Consider the following 17,057-nt stretch of genomic DNA (forward strand, 5'->3'; position numbering starts at 1 on the left):
TCAAAACATCTAAACTTGGATTTTGGAATTATATAGGTTAGTTTCATGTCAAATGTATTTTAGAAATCTCTTTCTAAATATGTTACAGTGGAAATCATGACAAAATGCCATTCAATCATTTCTAACTGCAACAAATAATGCATCTCTTTATTAATGTTTCTATAAATGGTGCTGAACAAAAATTACTGCTTTATAACATATAACGCTGTGACATGTTACCAGAAAAGGAGACCACTACACTTATGTGTAGTTTGTTTTTAGAAATAGCATATAATTTCATTTCCTGAGGGTTTTCTCCCCTAAAATTACCACACATTTTTAAAATTACATCATTCTATTTCCACATGTTCTGATTTAAAGATAACAAGAAAAATCCCTTAAAGTAATATTAACCTCGAAACATACATAATCAAATAAAATGGTTGGATTGCTGTGGCTCAACTTCCCAATTTGTCTTCCAGAAGGTTTCACATTTTCCTTGGTTAGACGCCTACAAGGGAGGGAAAAGTAGCAGGAAACATCTTTAGTAATTTACCTCATATTAACAGTTTTGCTACATCATGAAAACAAAAATTCTTTCCCAATATCCAAAATGGACCTACGTAAATCACCACATACATCATATAACCTTATTGTAAGACTTGGTTTATTTTGGTTAGGCATTCTCCTAGAAGATACTAAGTTTCTGTATTAGTGCTTAACATTTATTATATGTCTAATAAGCATTAAAACTTAGTGTACTTTACAAGTACATAAAAATCTACTTATAAAGAATCATAATAATTTTAGATTTAGAGGAGTTCATTAATCAATTTAGGGATTAAGATATCAAATTCGGTAGAACACAACAAAATGGTTCATGCCATATGTCTCAGTGATCCTACAAGAGTAATAGCTGTACTTCTTGATATAGAACCAGAAGGTCCTCTGGTTTTCATAGTCAAAGTAAACAATTTTTGAGAGGTCAATTCTACTCCTTAGAATCCCCTTTAATTCTTCGTCTACTCAATATTCTTTTAATACATTCTGGAAATTTATTATGAAATGCTTATAGTTCAAAACAATTATTACACAGCACCTTAAACTCTAATATTACATAATAAATGTAGACCTGAAACTTGAAAAGCTTACATGTTCCAGAAAGCTTTCTAGAATGAAAATAAAATGATGCAAATAATTCAGCTATTCAGTTAACAGCTCAAGGAATGTGACCTTTCTGGAAATGACAAACTTGATATAATTTTCTTAACAACCTTCCTATGGCAACAATGATTCATCAATCAAAACTATTGTGACTGCTTCCTTTTTTCATTCTCTATGGCCCAGATTCTTTTTTCTTTTTTCACAGAAAAGAAAGATCCAGCCATTTCAGACTTTGGCTATACTCCATTGCACCCTGACACTTACCACTAACTGTCCTTACTTCTCACCCTACTGTTTCATGTGGTCATCCTACTTGCCAAAGCTAACCCCTTCTCTATATATACTTTTAATCCCATTCCCTGCTGCTTCTATCACCCTGGAAGGAAAAGCAAACAAACAAAAATTAAATGAACACTTTCCTGCTTATGTATCCTCCCCTCCCCAACCAAGCTACCATGGACATATGAAACACAATCAGTAATTATTTGAAGAATAAATTATTGAATGTCTTATAGCAAATTCATGTTTTAAACAAATAATCAAAAGTTGTGAAATTCAGCAAGTAAAAAATTAACATTCCATTCTCTACATAAAATGTTCAAACAGTAACAAAATTATATTGTTCAACTCTAATGAAATAGTTACACCTTACAAATATAACAAAAATCCAAGTACATTAAAAACTCTGCATATATTCTTCTGTGATAAATTATGTTTCTATTAGTTTATTCATATTGTCGATTATACAGTCAAAGTGTTAAGCACTAGGAAGACACAAGATGAATACCTCCTGCTCTGGCTCAGACCAGCTGGGTAGAAAGATGTAAAACCATTTAAAATTTTTCTGTATTCTTAAACAAAAAGCAAATTACAGAGTAGTACTTTAATATGCTATCAATAGTATAAAGCGGGAGAGAGGATAGCATATCTGTATTCATTTATATAAACATTAAAATATCTGGAAGGACAAAGAAACTAAACAATGCTATATTCCACCCCCCTTTGGGAAGACTGAATGGATGGTGGACAGAGTGAGACTTTTTACTGTATATCTTTTTATATTTACTGAAATTTAAAACATTAAAATACATAAACTGTTAAAAAATTAGATAATAAAGAAAAAATCACAGCAATGTATCCAAGTAGTACAAAAGCATTATATGCAAACAGAACAGTGGTAACACAAATAAATAACAATCAATTGTGCTAGGCAATAGAGGAGGTAACAATGGAATCCACCTTCCAAGGATAAGGCCACTAGATAAAGAGAGTAAAAGTAGGTAAGGGAATAACTGTACAAAGAAATAATATATGCAGGGCCTCCCTGGTGGCACAAGGGGTTAAGCACAGCACTGTGAAGTTATCTGCAGCTTCTGCAACACGAGTTTGATCCCTGGACGGCCAGGGAGCTACCCACATGGTGGAGCAGACCTCTCCTGTCTCACCCGCTGCTCCCCTCTGTAGTGTATTTCAGGAGATGCACCTGATCTGCTACCCACTCTGTCTCTGGTGACTCCTCTCCCCTCACCCCGCACCTCTGGCCTATACCCCAGTTCTTGTCTGCATGAATAAATAAATCTTAAACAAAAAAAAAGAAACAATATATGCAAAGGAAAAAAATTCTAAGGAGATCATAGCATGTTCTAGGAAACATAAATAAGTGGACTCATTACAAGTGTACACTGGCAGGAAATGAGCTTGGGAATAGGAAGGGAGAGATCATGAAGGGTTTCTTATATTACCATGCCATAAAATTTGACACAGAACCTAAAGGCAATGTCTAGTAACCAACAGATTTTAAAGAAAGAGACTAATACATGATACTGTAATACTCCAGATAAAATCTATGGTGTAGCAATAGAATATGGAAAAGACACATTCAAGAGATTTAGTAATACTTAATATACTAATAAATTATCCATGTAAAGCATTTAGTTTAGTGCTTGGCGCACATAGTAATGATTCCATAAATATCAGTTGTTGTTATTAATCTAGAAACTACTCAGACAATTCTTAAGACTGAAACCCTCTGAGAAGGACCAGTTCTAATATCATGTCCTTCCACACCTTTCCTAACTGCCCAAGGTAAAATAACTTACTCTCGTCTCTATCCTCCCATAGAACTTTATACAGTACCTATTAAACCAGGTTGTGTGGTGCACACACATACTTTCCAGTAGACTGTGACCAGAAACATTATTACTGGACAAAAACAAGACCACAATATACAAGTGAATGTAATTAAACTGGAGAATGACTACTTTTAATTAGAATAACCATATCACTATGCAAATAAAAAGGAAATAACAATAACTAACATTGGTGAAATCATATGCAATACAGCTCTGTATTTGGGATCTAAAACAATACTAACCTAAAATATACAATTTTCATAATTAAACTTCACTGTACCACAAAGTAGAATAACATCACACATGATGCTTTTAATAGCATGAGAATAAATTACACACCAAGAAAATTGACTCCCTGTGAAGATAATTCTGCATAATCCCACTAGATCTTCAAACCAGAAAAAAGTTTTATTATAACTTTCAGTAAAGGAAATTTCTAAAACTTTGACTACCATGCACAAATCATAAAGTGTATCATGTAAACTGAACATAGGCCACAGTAGGCTATCCTTTAAGAAAAAAAAGCTCAGCCTATAAAATGATGCATTAAAGACTATTTTCATTAGAAATTATACATACGCAAACATAACAACCACAAAAAACATTAAATTAAATTGGTAGTCAAAATGAGCTTAAGACCACAAAATTGATATTTTTATCATTTTGTCAGCAGTACATAAACAGCTTACCCAAGTAACAAATATTCCTGGACTTCCTCAAAATTGAGGCTCAAACATAAGCTAGCAGAAAAAGCAAATTAGGTCGACATATACTTTAATATGAAGAAAAAATTAAACTTACTTCATGATATATTTGGCTCTGTCTATTGTTTGAGCTTTAACTTTTACTAAAAGTGGGTGACTGTTATAAGTTTCATTCTTCCACTGGCCATACAGACGATATCTTTAAAAATGAGATCAAAGAATTAGGAAAAGTTAAACACTTCACGGTTAATACACTAGAATAGTAGTTAAAAATACAAAAGTATTATGTATTTACCTATGCTGATATGGAAATGTTTTAAACATTCCCCATAGCTCCTCAGACATACAAGCATTGCAGTCCATCAAAGAAAGAGATGGAAGTAGTACCTGGTCAGTAATGCTAAGCAAACAGCTAAGGATAATTTCCTAAGAAGGAAAGAAAAGCTGTATTAATGAGAGGTTCATATTAATTCACCCCAAATAAATTTATGACAGCCTTGCAAAAAATTGCCAAGCCCAGTCTGATAACACAACATATTTAATTCCCTATATTATCATATTGTCTTTTTTACAATGGTTGTGTTTCTATACTACACAAATGAGGTAAGAAAAGTGGTAGCAAGAGAATGAGGGACTTTCATTCCTCGTCTTTTCTCAACATGGTAAATCCTCAAAAACATAAAGCTGTCAATCTTAAAAGGTAACTGTATACCATGCCAAAAGCCATATTAAAGACTATTTTCATTAGAATTTATACATACGCAAACATGGCAACCGCAAAAAAAAACATTAAACTGGTAGTCAAAATGAGTTTAAGACCACAAAAATTGACAGTCATTCTATCAGCAGTACATAAAGAGCTTACCCAAGTAACAAATATTCAGCATGCAGAGTATATTCTTATTATTCACACATGATTAAGGCTTGTTCATAGTTAAATTTAACAGTATGCTATGCTATACCAAGACAGACACTGAACTACTGGATTCTTCTAGTCTCTTACCGTTTTCTCTTTATCTTCTTGTTTGCTTCCATCAGACTGAAACTAAAATTAAAAAGAAACTATAAATAAAATGCAAAAGGTTAACATTATGTTGCCACAATTTAGATTCCATTCTGAATTTTTTTTAACGTGCACATGGTTACGAATTATTTCCTTACTTTTTACACACATGCAGATTTTAAATATAGCCAGTGTTACCAATAAACATTTTTAAATTTATCTATATTTCTAAACTCTAAATCATTTCTCAACATTTACGAATTTTAAATGTCAACTGGATAAACCATTTCTTTTCTCAACCTCATCAAAAACAAAACATCCTAAAACTGATCTAAGTATTTATTATAAAATTACAGCCAGCAGTGATTTGGCTATAACACATTTGCATTTTTCCATCCAGGGCTTCTAGTTCTTCCCCTATGGAATTAGCAAAATCTATCACTAGAACAACAAAAAATAAACGCAAATAAATTTAAACCTATATTTTCGCTTGCCATTACTTAAGTCTTCACTGAAAAAATATGCTCAAAATGTTAGTAACATTGCTGACAAAAACATTGCCTTAGACAGACTGAGGGAGAAGAGGTAGGTCCATACTGTATCAATGATTTGTAGGGAGGCAGCTGAAAGTGCCATATTTGATAATGTTATCTATTTATTCAAAATAAAAGTGGGGTGTGTGTGTGTGTGTGCACGTGTGTGTTTAAGCAGGTTGAGGGTTGGAGGGAATATGCAAAAGCCAAAAGGACAAATGAAGCACTGATACCCAAGGACAATCCATATCTATCTCAATACTAAGTGAGAGAAGAAAAAAAGTTAATATAAAGCTAAAAATCTTACTTTGACAGATGAAAGTAATTTTGTGTACATACATTTTCATGCTTGAGTAACTTAATGGGTATTATTACAGAGAAGTCTAACGTCTGTGCAACATTTACACATAAGACAAAGTCAGGGACTACCATGTTATCTCAATTTGGAAATACATGTGAATACATTTTTTTAATTGTCAGGTTAATATATGATTCCCTTTAGGGGCCTCCCTGGTGGCACAAGGGGTACGTCTCATCACTATCAAGCTATAACCAGCCACTGCAAGTTCAATCCCCCACCAGGTAGCTGATCCACATGGCGCAGCAGACCTCTCCTGTCTTGACCACTGCTCCCCTCAGCAGTGCATTTCAGTAAATCCGCCTGTTCTGTTACCCACTCTGTCTCTGGTGAATCCTCTCACCCCCTGCACCTCTGACCTAGACCCCAGTTCTTGTATGCATAAATAAATAGAAGAAATAGAAGTCACAGAGAAATGGAAAGACATCCCCTGCTCATGGATTGGAAGAATTAACATTATCAAAATGGCCATCCTACCAAAAGCAATTTACAGATTCAATGCTATTCCAACAAAAATCTCAATGACATTCTTCAAAGAAATAGATCAAAATTGATGAAATTCATATGGAGCCACAAAAACACCTCGAATAGCCAAAGCTCTCCTGACTAAAACAAAAGAGAATGGAGGCATCACACTCCCAGACTTCAAACTATACTACAAAGTCCTAATTATTGAAACAGTATGGTACTGGACCAAAAACAAAGACACACAGACCAATGGAAATTAATAGAAAGCCCAGAAATAAAGCCACACATACATAAACAACTAATCTTTGACAAAGAAGCAAATATGCTATGGAACAAAGACATTTCATACAATAAATGGTGCTGGGAAAACTGGACCACCATAAGCAAAAGAATACTAGACCACTACCTCATGCCATGCATAAAAATCAACTCAAAATGGATAAAAGAACTGAACATAAGACCTGAGACCATAAAATACATAAAAGAAAATATAGGTAAAACACTACATGACATACATCTCAGTAATATCTTTAAAGACTCATCCCCCAAAGCAAAGAAAGTGAAGGGAAGATAAACAGCTGGAATTACATCAAACTAAAAAGTTTCTGTACAGCAAGAAAGGCATTAACCAAAACAAAGAGACACCCTACAGACTGGGAGAAAATTTTTCCACTACATACAACTGATAAGGGACTGATTACAAAGATATACAAAGAACTCACAGACTCAACAAAAACAAAGTAAACAATCCAATCAAAAAATGGGCAGAAGAACCTAAAAGACAATTCTCCAAAGAGGAAATGCAAATGGTCAACAGGCATATGAAAAAATGTTCAACATCCCTCATAATCAGGGAAATGCAAATCAAAACCACAATGATACACCAGCTTACACCAGTGAGAATGGCACGTATTAAAAAAAAAAAAAAACTAGCAACAACAAATGTTGGCGAGGATGTGGTGAAAAAGGAACTCTACAACACTGCTGGTGGGAATACAAACTGGTCCAACCACTATGGAAAGCTGTGTGGAGGTTCCTCAGACTATTAAAAATGTAGCTACCATATGACCCAGCAATTCCACTCCTAGGGATCTACACAAAGGACACAAAACCATTAATTCAAAAGGATACCTGCACCCCTATGTTTACTGCAGCACTATTTATAATAGGTAAGACTTGTTAATAACCCAAATGCCCCAAAAAAGATGACTGCATGAAGAAGGTATGGTGTATATATACACAATGGAATACTATTCAGCAATCAAAAAAGAAAAACTAATGCCATTCACAGCAACACGGATGGAGCTAGAAGGGATTATACTCAGTGAAATAAGTCAGAAGGAAAAAGAAAAATATCAAATAGTTTCACTTATAGGAGGAATATAGGAGACCAGGGGAAAAAATGGTAACAATAAAAAACACAACAAAACAAAAATAAAGAGGCAACTATAAATCAGAGACATTGTACAGGGGAGGGGGAAAGAGAGGGATCAAAATGAGGGCAGGAAGAGCATAAGGGACAATGGTGATGGTGCATGGGTGAATTGGTGGTGGAAATTCTATGGAGACTACACCTGAGAAAAGAAAGCAAACACTGTACAAAAGTGAACAATAATGTAAAATATATATAAATTTTTTAAAAAACAGTAAAAAATAAAAATTCTACTTTTCTTTCTTGTATAAAAGGTACTTTAAAATTTGTATCAGCTGTATAGACTATTTTTACCTAAAAACAGACAACATCTGCTTATTTTTGTATGTTTACATACCTTTCTTAGCTAAAAAGCATAGCATAAAGGGAAAAATTAAGATCCTAATTTATGTTAAATATGATTCTACACCTTAATTAGAATTGCCACATGAAGCTATCCAGTAACAGCAAGGGTGACCTTGGTTCAAACCAATTATCCTAAGTGACAATCCAAGTACAAACATCCAACAGTTCTTCCCTGCTTAAGCTCATTAAATAGCAAGTGTGCATTAGAGCAAACATGGTCTCCAACTCTGGAGTTCCTCATTTGCTTTACATATGATTTATAATAGCAAAAATACACAGGGAAGCCCTGTTAACAAATGGAGTGAATCATAACAGTCTCTATTTGAACAATAACACTTATAATGCAAGATTTTGTTTTCAAAATATTGTTGCAAAATTGTTTCCATCCATATCTGCCCTTGACTGGTTCACTCACAAAACCCCAGCAATAAAGCTTTCCTTTGATTTGTGTTACTAATTTATAACACAAATTTCAACAATGAAAGGGAAAAGAACATCATATTATCACTAAAACAAAGAAGCCAAAGACATTCCTACATAAAAATCAAATCTGGTGCTCGCTTCGGCAGCACATATACTAAAATTGGAACGATACAGAGAAGATTAGCATGGCCCCTGCGCAAGGATGACACGCAAATTCGTGAAGCGTTCCATATTTTTGCATGGTATTGGAACAAGAACAGACATACAGACCAATGGAATCGAATAGAAAATCCAGAAATAAACCCACAGATTTATGGTCAACTAATCTTTGACAAAGGAGCAAAGAATATGCATTGGAGCAAAGAAAGTTTGTTCAATAAATGGTGCTGGGAAAACTGGGTCTCTACATGTAAAAGAATGAAGCTTGACCACTACCTCACACCATACACAAAAATCAACTCAAAATGGATTAAAGAACTAGACATAAGATCTGAAACCATAAAATATATAGAAGGAAATATAGGCAAAACACTACGTGATCTGCACATCAAAGACATCTTTACAGACACATCACCCAAAGCAGTGATAGTGAAGGCAAAGATAAACAGCTGGGACTACATCAAATTAAAGAGCTTTTGCACAGCAAAAGAGACAATAACAAAAACAAAGAGAAACCCCACCAACTGGGAGAACATTTTTGCACCTAACACTAATGATAAAGGACTGATCACAAAAATCTGCAAAGAGCTGATGAGACTCAACAACAACAAAGAAAATAATCCAGTCAAAAAATGGGCAGAAGAGCTAAAAAGAAACTTCTCTGAAGAGGAAATGCAAATGGCCAACAGGCATATGAAAAAATGTTCAACATCACTTGTCATCAGGGAAATGCAAATCAAAACTACCATGAGATACCATCTTACACCAGTGAGAATGGCACATATTAAAAAAACTAGCAACAACAAATGTTGGCGAGGGTGTGGAGAAAAAGGAACTCTTCTGCACTGTTGGTGGGAGTGCAAACTGGTCCAACCACTGTGGAAAGCTGTGTGGAGATTTCTGGACCTACTAAACATAGAGCTTCCATATGATCCAGCAATTCCACTCCTAGGTATTTACCCAAAGGACACAGAAACATCAATTCCAAAGAACACCTGCACCCCTATGTTTATAGCAGCACTGTTTACAATAGCTAAGCTTTGGAAACAACCCAAATGCCCAAAAATAGATGACTGGATCAAGAAGATGTGGTACATATATACCATGGAATATTACTCAGCATTCAAAAAAGATAAACACATGCAATTTGCAGCAACATGGATGGCGCTGGAAGGGATCATGCTCAGCGAAATAAGCCAAAAAGAAAAAGAAAAATACCGGATGGTCTCACTCATAGCAGGAATCTAGAAAACTTAAATAAGGGACCAGGAAAATGAATATAAGAAAGTGAAAATCAAAATCAACAAAAAACTATGAACCAGAGACACTTTTAGGGGGCGGGGGCAGGAGGGGAGGGATTGGGGTCAGAATGGGGGTGCTGCAATTGTATGGGGAATATAACAATAAAATTTATAAAAAAATAAAATAAAATAAAATAAAATAAATCAAATCTGCTCTTGAAAGAAATGAAGCTACTACTTCAAAGTGGCATAGTCATTTAAAGACAGAAATAGATTGATGTATATTAATACTTTAAAACAAATCATTAAAAGCTAGTGTAGTGAAAGAATTTACAAAATTGAAAACTTACTATGATAAGTAGAATTCATGACAACCTTTTTTTAACTTCCTAAAGTTGAATGTTTAAATATATCTCATTTGATTCTCATTGCAACCCCAGGAACTAGATAAGGCAAATACTATCATCACCCATCTCTGACTTAACAAATGGATCAGCTTAAGGTCAAATAACTACCACGTACCTACCAGCTCATTCTTATGAAACCTGCTAATCTAACAATCAATTTCTACTGCTTTATTTACTTTGGGGGACAGCCTTAAATAAAGGCTCTGTGAACAAAGCTAAGCTCTAAAGTCAGTGCATAAAATTATATATACTAACAATTAGTCTAAAAAGTCATTCAATCATCCAGAAAGTATACAGACATATTATCTTTCAGTTAAGTCCAAACAAATGATTTTTCCCTTTGAGCATTAGAGAAATCACTGTTATGTGAATAAAAAATGTTAGCAGGAACTCTCATGACCATAAGATAAAGTGACTGGCTTACATTTAGGTGCCAAGTCACATAAAAACACTTTAGTTTCAAAAACTATACTCACACCGAATGTGGTGAGACAGTCACTAAAAGACAAAAAAACTGAATCAAACTGAAAAACTTTTCTCCAACTTCACTTTTATTTCCACACCCTGCACACTGAGTATTATGGTGGAAGAAGTCTGGCTACATCCACACAAATGAAACACAGGCATGGTGTAATTTCACTATTATACAGATATATTCTATACCCTTCTCCTTTAGCCCTAAAATAAAAACCAAAACTGGTTACTATATTAGAAACAACAGTTTTCAAAGTTTGGCCTTTGGACGAGTAGCAGCAGTATCACCTGGTTACTTGTCAGAAATGCATATTCTCAGGTTCTACCCCAGACTTCCAGATGATTCTGTTATATGACATCTGGTATATATGACATCTGGTATATAAGCAATTTTTTAAAGAAATGCATTATTTATATAATCAAGCTATCCCATGGTTATAAATGAGACATTTATTAAAGAAGGTTAATTGTAAATACATTATTTGAAATTAAGGTCACATTCCCCATTAGAATCAATCTTATAGAACCTGGTTACTTGGCAACAAAAGCCGTTTAAACCTATAGACACAAATAATTTGTTATAGGTAAGATAACAAAATTCTAACTCAAGCCACTGGAAAGATTCACTTTTCTACCAGAATCACAGCAATGAAAAGACTTCCTTCTCCTCTGTATAGGCACTAGTTAACATGACTCATCATTTTCAGACTATAAGGATCAAGATAAGAGATCAGTTCAAGATGGCAGCATAGGAGGAACATAGGAGGTACCTGAACTCCCTCTCCCACACAACAAATCTACAACTACATATAGGACACTGCACAAAGAAGGAGACACGAAAACTGGACAGAGATGCACAACAAAGGATTAAAAGACAGCACCAAGATAGGGTAAGAAAGACAAAGGTAAGTTCTAGCCAAGGAAAATGCCACATACAGACTTGCTCCCCACTCCCAGCGACTCAGCACGTTAACACCAGTCTGAAAAGCAACTGAATCATAAAAAAAGGAAACCCATAAACCATTCTTACCAGCATCTGACAAGTAGGGCATTTTTTGAGATGATCTCCAGGTTGGAAACACTGGTGGGAGTCATCCTGACAACGTCATGCAACCTTGATAATTCTAGTACCCCTAGGTACAATCTTAGAATCCTTCCCCAAGTCTATATGGGAGAGCCCTGCTAAGAGTTCTACCCATCCCCATGATGTTGCCACATATCACATGATCATCACACACCACAAACTGCATATATGTGAGTTTGAACAGACCTGCAGCTTCACCCATCTACTGCACAAATAGCACAGCACCAAGGCTGGTATGGGCCCAATATAGTGACCACCCAACACAAAACAGCCGAGCCTTGACAATGCCCATTCACTGTGTACACCAAAGCTGAACTGGGCCAACAGCCTCGCACACAATGCCACACTGACATAAGAGAGAAGGTGCCACCCATACATGGGATGCTCCTGGAGGCACCTAGCTCAGGTGTCCAGGAAGAGCTGTACTCCTGACTCCATGGGATAGCACCTTTACAAGGTCATTCCTCCAAGACTAGGAGAGGAAATAGAGTTGACTACTACAAAGAAGCAAGCACAGAAGAACCAGGCAAAATGGAAACAGAGGAACAAGTTCCAAACAAGAGTAAGACAAAAAGCCTGAAAAATACTGTAAAGAAGCAGACATAGGCAAACTACATGATGAGGCGTTCAAAGTAATGGTAAGAAAGATGTTCACCAAACTTAGGAATAGATGAATGAGAAAATTTAATAAAGATCGAAATGGAAGTTACAGATCTGAAGAAAGATATCAATAGAACTGAAAACTACAATAAGGGGTCCAACAGCAGACTGAATGAAGCAGAGAATAACTGAGTTGGAAGATAAAGCAATAGCATTTACCCAGACAGAACAGCAAAATGAAAAGAGAATTTTAAAAAGCATAGCATCTTGGGCCTTCCCTCGTGGTACAGGCGGTTGAGCGCCACGCTGTGAAGCTGTCCGCAGCCTCTGCAGTGCCGGTTCGATCCCGGCCAGCCGGCAAGGGTCCCACATGGTGCAAGAGACCTCTCCTGTCTTGCCCGCTGCTCCCCTCAGCAGTGTATTTCATCAGTCTGCCTGTTCTGTTCCCCACTCTGTCTCTGGTGAATCCTCTCACCCTCCTGCGCATCTGGCCTGCTGCACCAGTTCTTGTATAAATAAATAAATCTTTTTTTTAAAAAAAAAAAAAAGCATAGCATCTTAAGGGACATCTGATACTACATCAAGAGGAATATTTGTATTATAGGGGTCCCAAAAGAAGAGAAAGTCAGAAAAGCTATTTGAGGAAATGGGAAATGATGTCCAAAAACTGCCCTAATCTGGGAAAACAGACATCCAGTTACAGAACACCCACAGACTTCTAAATTAAAGAAATGCAGAGATCCACAATACATTTTTTTTAAAGATTTGTTTATTCATGCATACAAGAACCGAGGTACAGGCTAGACGCAGGGGAGGGTGAGAGGATTCACCAGAGAAAGAGCAGGGAACAGAAGAGGCAGATTGACTGAAATACACTGCTGAGGGGAGCAGCAGGTGAGTCAGGAGAGGTCTGCCGCACCATGTGGGATTCTAGCGGGCCGTCCGGCAGGGATCAAACATGCACTGCAGAGGCTGTGGAAACAGCTTCACAGTGCTGCACTCAACCACCTGCATCACCAGGGGAGGCCCCACAATACATCTTTAAAAATTATGAAATATAGTACAATTTAAGTAATCTGATTTTAAAACTAAAAAATTAAAAAACTATCATTGTATTAATAAATAAGGATCAAGATAATGATACATAACTATAATTCCTTTTTATATAAATGTTACATAATAAATTACATGTATGGTAATAAACTACTTAGCAGATATTTTTAGAGTGCCTTTATACAATGTAAATTTAGGGACATTAACAAAAACTACCAATTAAGTACCCAGTTAAAGATCTCAGGTGTGAAAGGATTAATATACAACAGCTGTTCTATTTTCTATGCAGTTACTATTCTCAAAAATTAAAATTAGATACAATCACCAGACACTGGGGAAAACTGCATTTTTGCTTTAACAATTTCTAAATGTTCTTTTGGTTCTCTAGTTTACAACTGAAATGAGGTACTCTTTTCAACTTCAAGACCTTGGATTAGGTAAAGATGTCGAAGAACACAAAAAACAAAACATGAAAGAAAGGTACGCTAAATTGGAATTAATCCAAAATCAAAACTTTGCAGCTTTTGAAAGACAGGTAGCAAAGTGAAAAGGCAAACTAAACTAAGAAGAAATTTGCAAATCACAAATCTAATAAAGGTCTTATATCCAGGATACTTACAAGTCAACAATTAAAGACAACCCAATTAAAAGATGGGCAAGAGGTCTGACCAGATACTTCAACATAGATTACAAAAGTCAAATAAGGACATGAAAAGATGCCCAACCATCACTAGTCATCAGGGGAAGGTAAATTAAAAGCATACCATATCACTACACACCTATGAGAATAACTAAAATTCAAACAACTGACAATACCAAGTGTCAGTGAGGATATGGAGCAACTGGGAATCATAACAATGCTTTCCAAGAATGGTACATAAACTTTGAAAGAGTTTGGCAAAACATTAAACATACAATTACCCATTCTTAGGTAACAAAAACATATGCCTTCCTCCAAAATATCTGTACAAGAATATTCACAGCAGGTTTATCTATAATGGCCTACAACTAGAAACAACCCAAATGTCTATCAACTAAATGGAAATGGATAAACACTTATGTCTACATAATGAAATATTACTGAGCATTAAAGGAACTACTGTCATGTGAATAACTTGGGTGAACCTCAAAAGCATTAGGTGAAAGAAACCGAACCCAAAAAAGGATACATTCCATAAAATTCCACTAACATGAAGTTCTAGAAAAGGCAAAACTAGACTGACAGAAAATCTATCAGTGGTTGCCAGAAGCCAGCAATGAAGAGAGGGAGCTGATGACCAAAGAAAGGACAAGAGGGAACATTCTAGGGTGATAAAAACATTCTAGATCATGATTGTGGTAGTGGATATACAATATTGGTCAAAACTCATCATACTGTGTAAATTATATCTCAAAGGTGATCTTAACAATAAACACAAAAGGGCCTCCCTGGTGATGCAAAGGGTTAAGCATCAGAATTATGAAGCAATCCGCAGCTACTGCAGCACGAGTTCAATCCCCAGCCAGGGAAGTGACCCACATGGCACAGCAGACCTCTCCTGTCTCACTCGCTGCTCCCTTCAGCAGTGTATTTCAGTCAATCTGCCTGTTCTGTTCCCTACTCTATCTCTGGTAAGTTTTCTCACACACCCCCCACACCTCTGGCCTGTACCCCAGTTCTTGTATGCATAAACAAATAAATCATTTTTTAAAAAAAAATTAACACAAATGCTGTGAAGTGACTAGAAGAGAGTACAGAGGAAATTCTGAAGTGCTGGTTCTGTTCTATTTCTTATCAAAGTGCGGTCACATTGGCGTTTAGTTTGGAAAGTCAGTAAAACTGAACAATTATGATTTGTGTACTTTTCTGTATGTATGTTTTATTTCAATGAAAAGTTTAATGAAAAAATAAAAGAATGGATTCTCAAAAGTCTGAGGTCAAAGGGACTTGATAGAAAAACGGCAATCATTCAAAATTGCAGCCATGAATATAACTGAACAGAAGAAAAAGCAAGCAAGGAGAAAGAAAGCAGAGTTAGGCACTAATTACAAGGGAATTCGAAAAGCAATCACTTATCCAAAGCATATTTTCCTATTTGGGAGACTTGACTAATAATCTAGCTAGATTTCAGTTATACATGTATGTATATATGTATGTATGTATATATGTGTGTATAGACACACAAATATGATCAGAATTCAATGGAGTTTCCTAAACCTTACTCAACATATCTTTTCTTAAATTAAGTTCACTTTCTTTTTACTTCCAGAGATAAACATAACACAAATATATTCATTTTCACTCCAAAATTTAGTTTTCTGCTTGGAAAAAAATATCTTACTGACCTCCTTCATAAATGATTTGCCTATGCGCACCACTTTTGCAAATAAAATAGGATCATGAGAAAGGTGAGGACCAAGGTAACAGAACATATTGAAGACATCTCTCCTCAAATCTTCGAAGCTCTCTGCTTGTTTTGGTGCTCTCTTATTTTGCAAAGCATTAACGGGTGAGCCTTTAGCACCTTTAGGAACTCCAACTCTGTAAAAAGAAGCAAAATTTATACATACACACACTACACAATACTGCATTTTAAATTCATAAAATATGCATGGTCATATTTGCTTTCTATATTTCTGTCATTCCTAACTTTATTATTCCAGATAATCTAGCTAATAGAAAAAGACAAAAACAATATTTGTTAAAAAAAAAAAAAACAGAGTTCAAAGAAGAACGTTTCAAATTAACACATAAGTAAAAGAAAATCAGAGAAACTCAGATTTCAAGTAACATTAACATACATCACATAAAAGTGGCTTTAAACTTGGCCAGTATCAGGAATTTAGATATGGGAATGGGAAACAAAGGATGGATCTCAGACACACTGGAAAATGAAACAGAAAAATAGGGATATATAACAACACTGATTCAAGTCATTAAATATTTCTCGATCTAGATTCCACTACCTAGACCATAGGAGGGACATGGTAGTAAGGAATGTGAGCAGCATAATGAAAGACATTGTTACCCTAAAAAAGACAGCACATCAAATTCTCACCTGCTGAGCAAGTGTCCTGCTGTGGAAACACAGGGGTCAATCTCTAAGAAGCCTTCATGGTCCACAGTCAAGGTGGCACTGAAGGCACCAGCCAGCAGCTATGCATGCATCACAGGTTGGGTGGGGCTTCTGAGGCAATATCTAATCCGAAGGGCTGAAGCCAGAGCTGCTATCAATACTGCTCCTAAGTAATTTTCACTCTCAATGGAGCAAACCGAACACAGAAGTCTAACTTTACTTTCCAGAGTACACTGCTGTATACATTCTACAGTACAACAGCTGGTGGTCAAGATGTGAGGAAAGAATGCACTGACTAAAACATACCAGACTGATACACTCTGTGCGTAGTTCTTATGTTCTGATACAACATACTAAAATATATGCTTGGTTTGAGAAAACAGAATATGTAGATTCTGTTGCAGTCCTACACTATTTCTACCTCAATGATTAGTAATATATA

General features: G+C 35.6%; 1 protein-coding gene across 1 annotated transcript in view; it reads right to left on the reverse strand.

Annotated features, from left to right (window-relative positions):
- Positions 1 to 17,057, reverse strand: part of THOC2 (THO complex subunit 2) — a gene marked incomplete at its 5' end in the record, with an annotated part of 95,316 nt that overhangs the window by 34,552 nt on the left and 43,707 nt on the right. The window contains 5 exons of the mRNA XM_084258525.1: positions 406 to 490; positions 4,077 to 4,178; positions 4,275 to 4,405; positions 4,983 to 5,024; positions 15,885 to 16,080. Of these exons, the coding sequence (XP_084114651.1) occupies positions 406 to 490; positions 4,077 to 4,178; positions 4,275 to 4,405; positions 4,983 to 5,024; positions 15,885 to 16,080 (556 nt within the window). The remainder of the gene's footprint in view (positions 1 to 405; positions 491 to 4,076; positions 4,179 to 4,274; positions 4,406 to 4,982; positions 5,025 to 15,884; positions 16,081 to 17,057) is intronic.

Source organism: Talpa europaea, assembly GCF_964194135.1.
Source record: "Talpa europaea genome assembly, chromosome: X".
Taxonomy (NCBI): domain Eukaryota; kingdom Metazoa; phylum Chordata; class Mammalia; order Eulipotyphla; family Talpidae; genus Talpa; species Talpa europaea.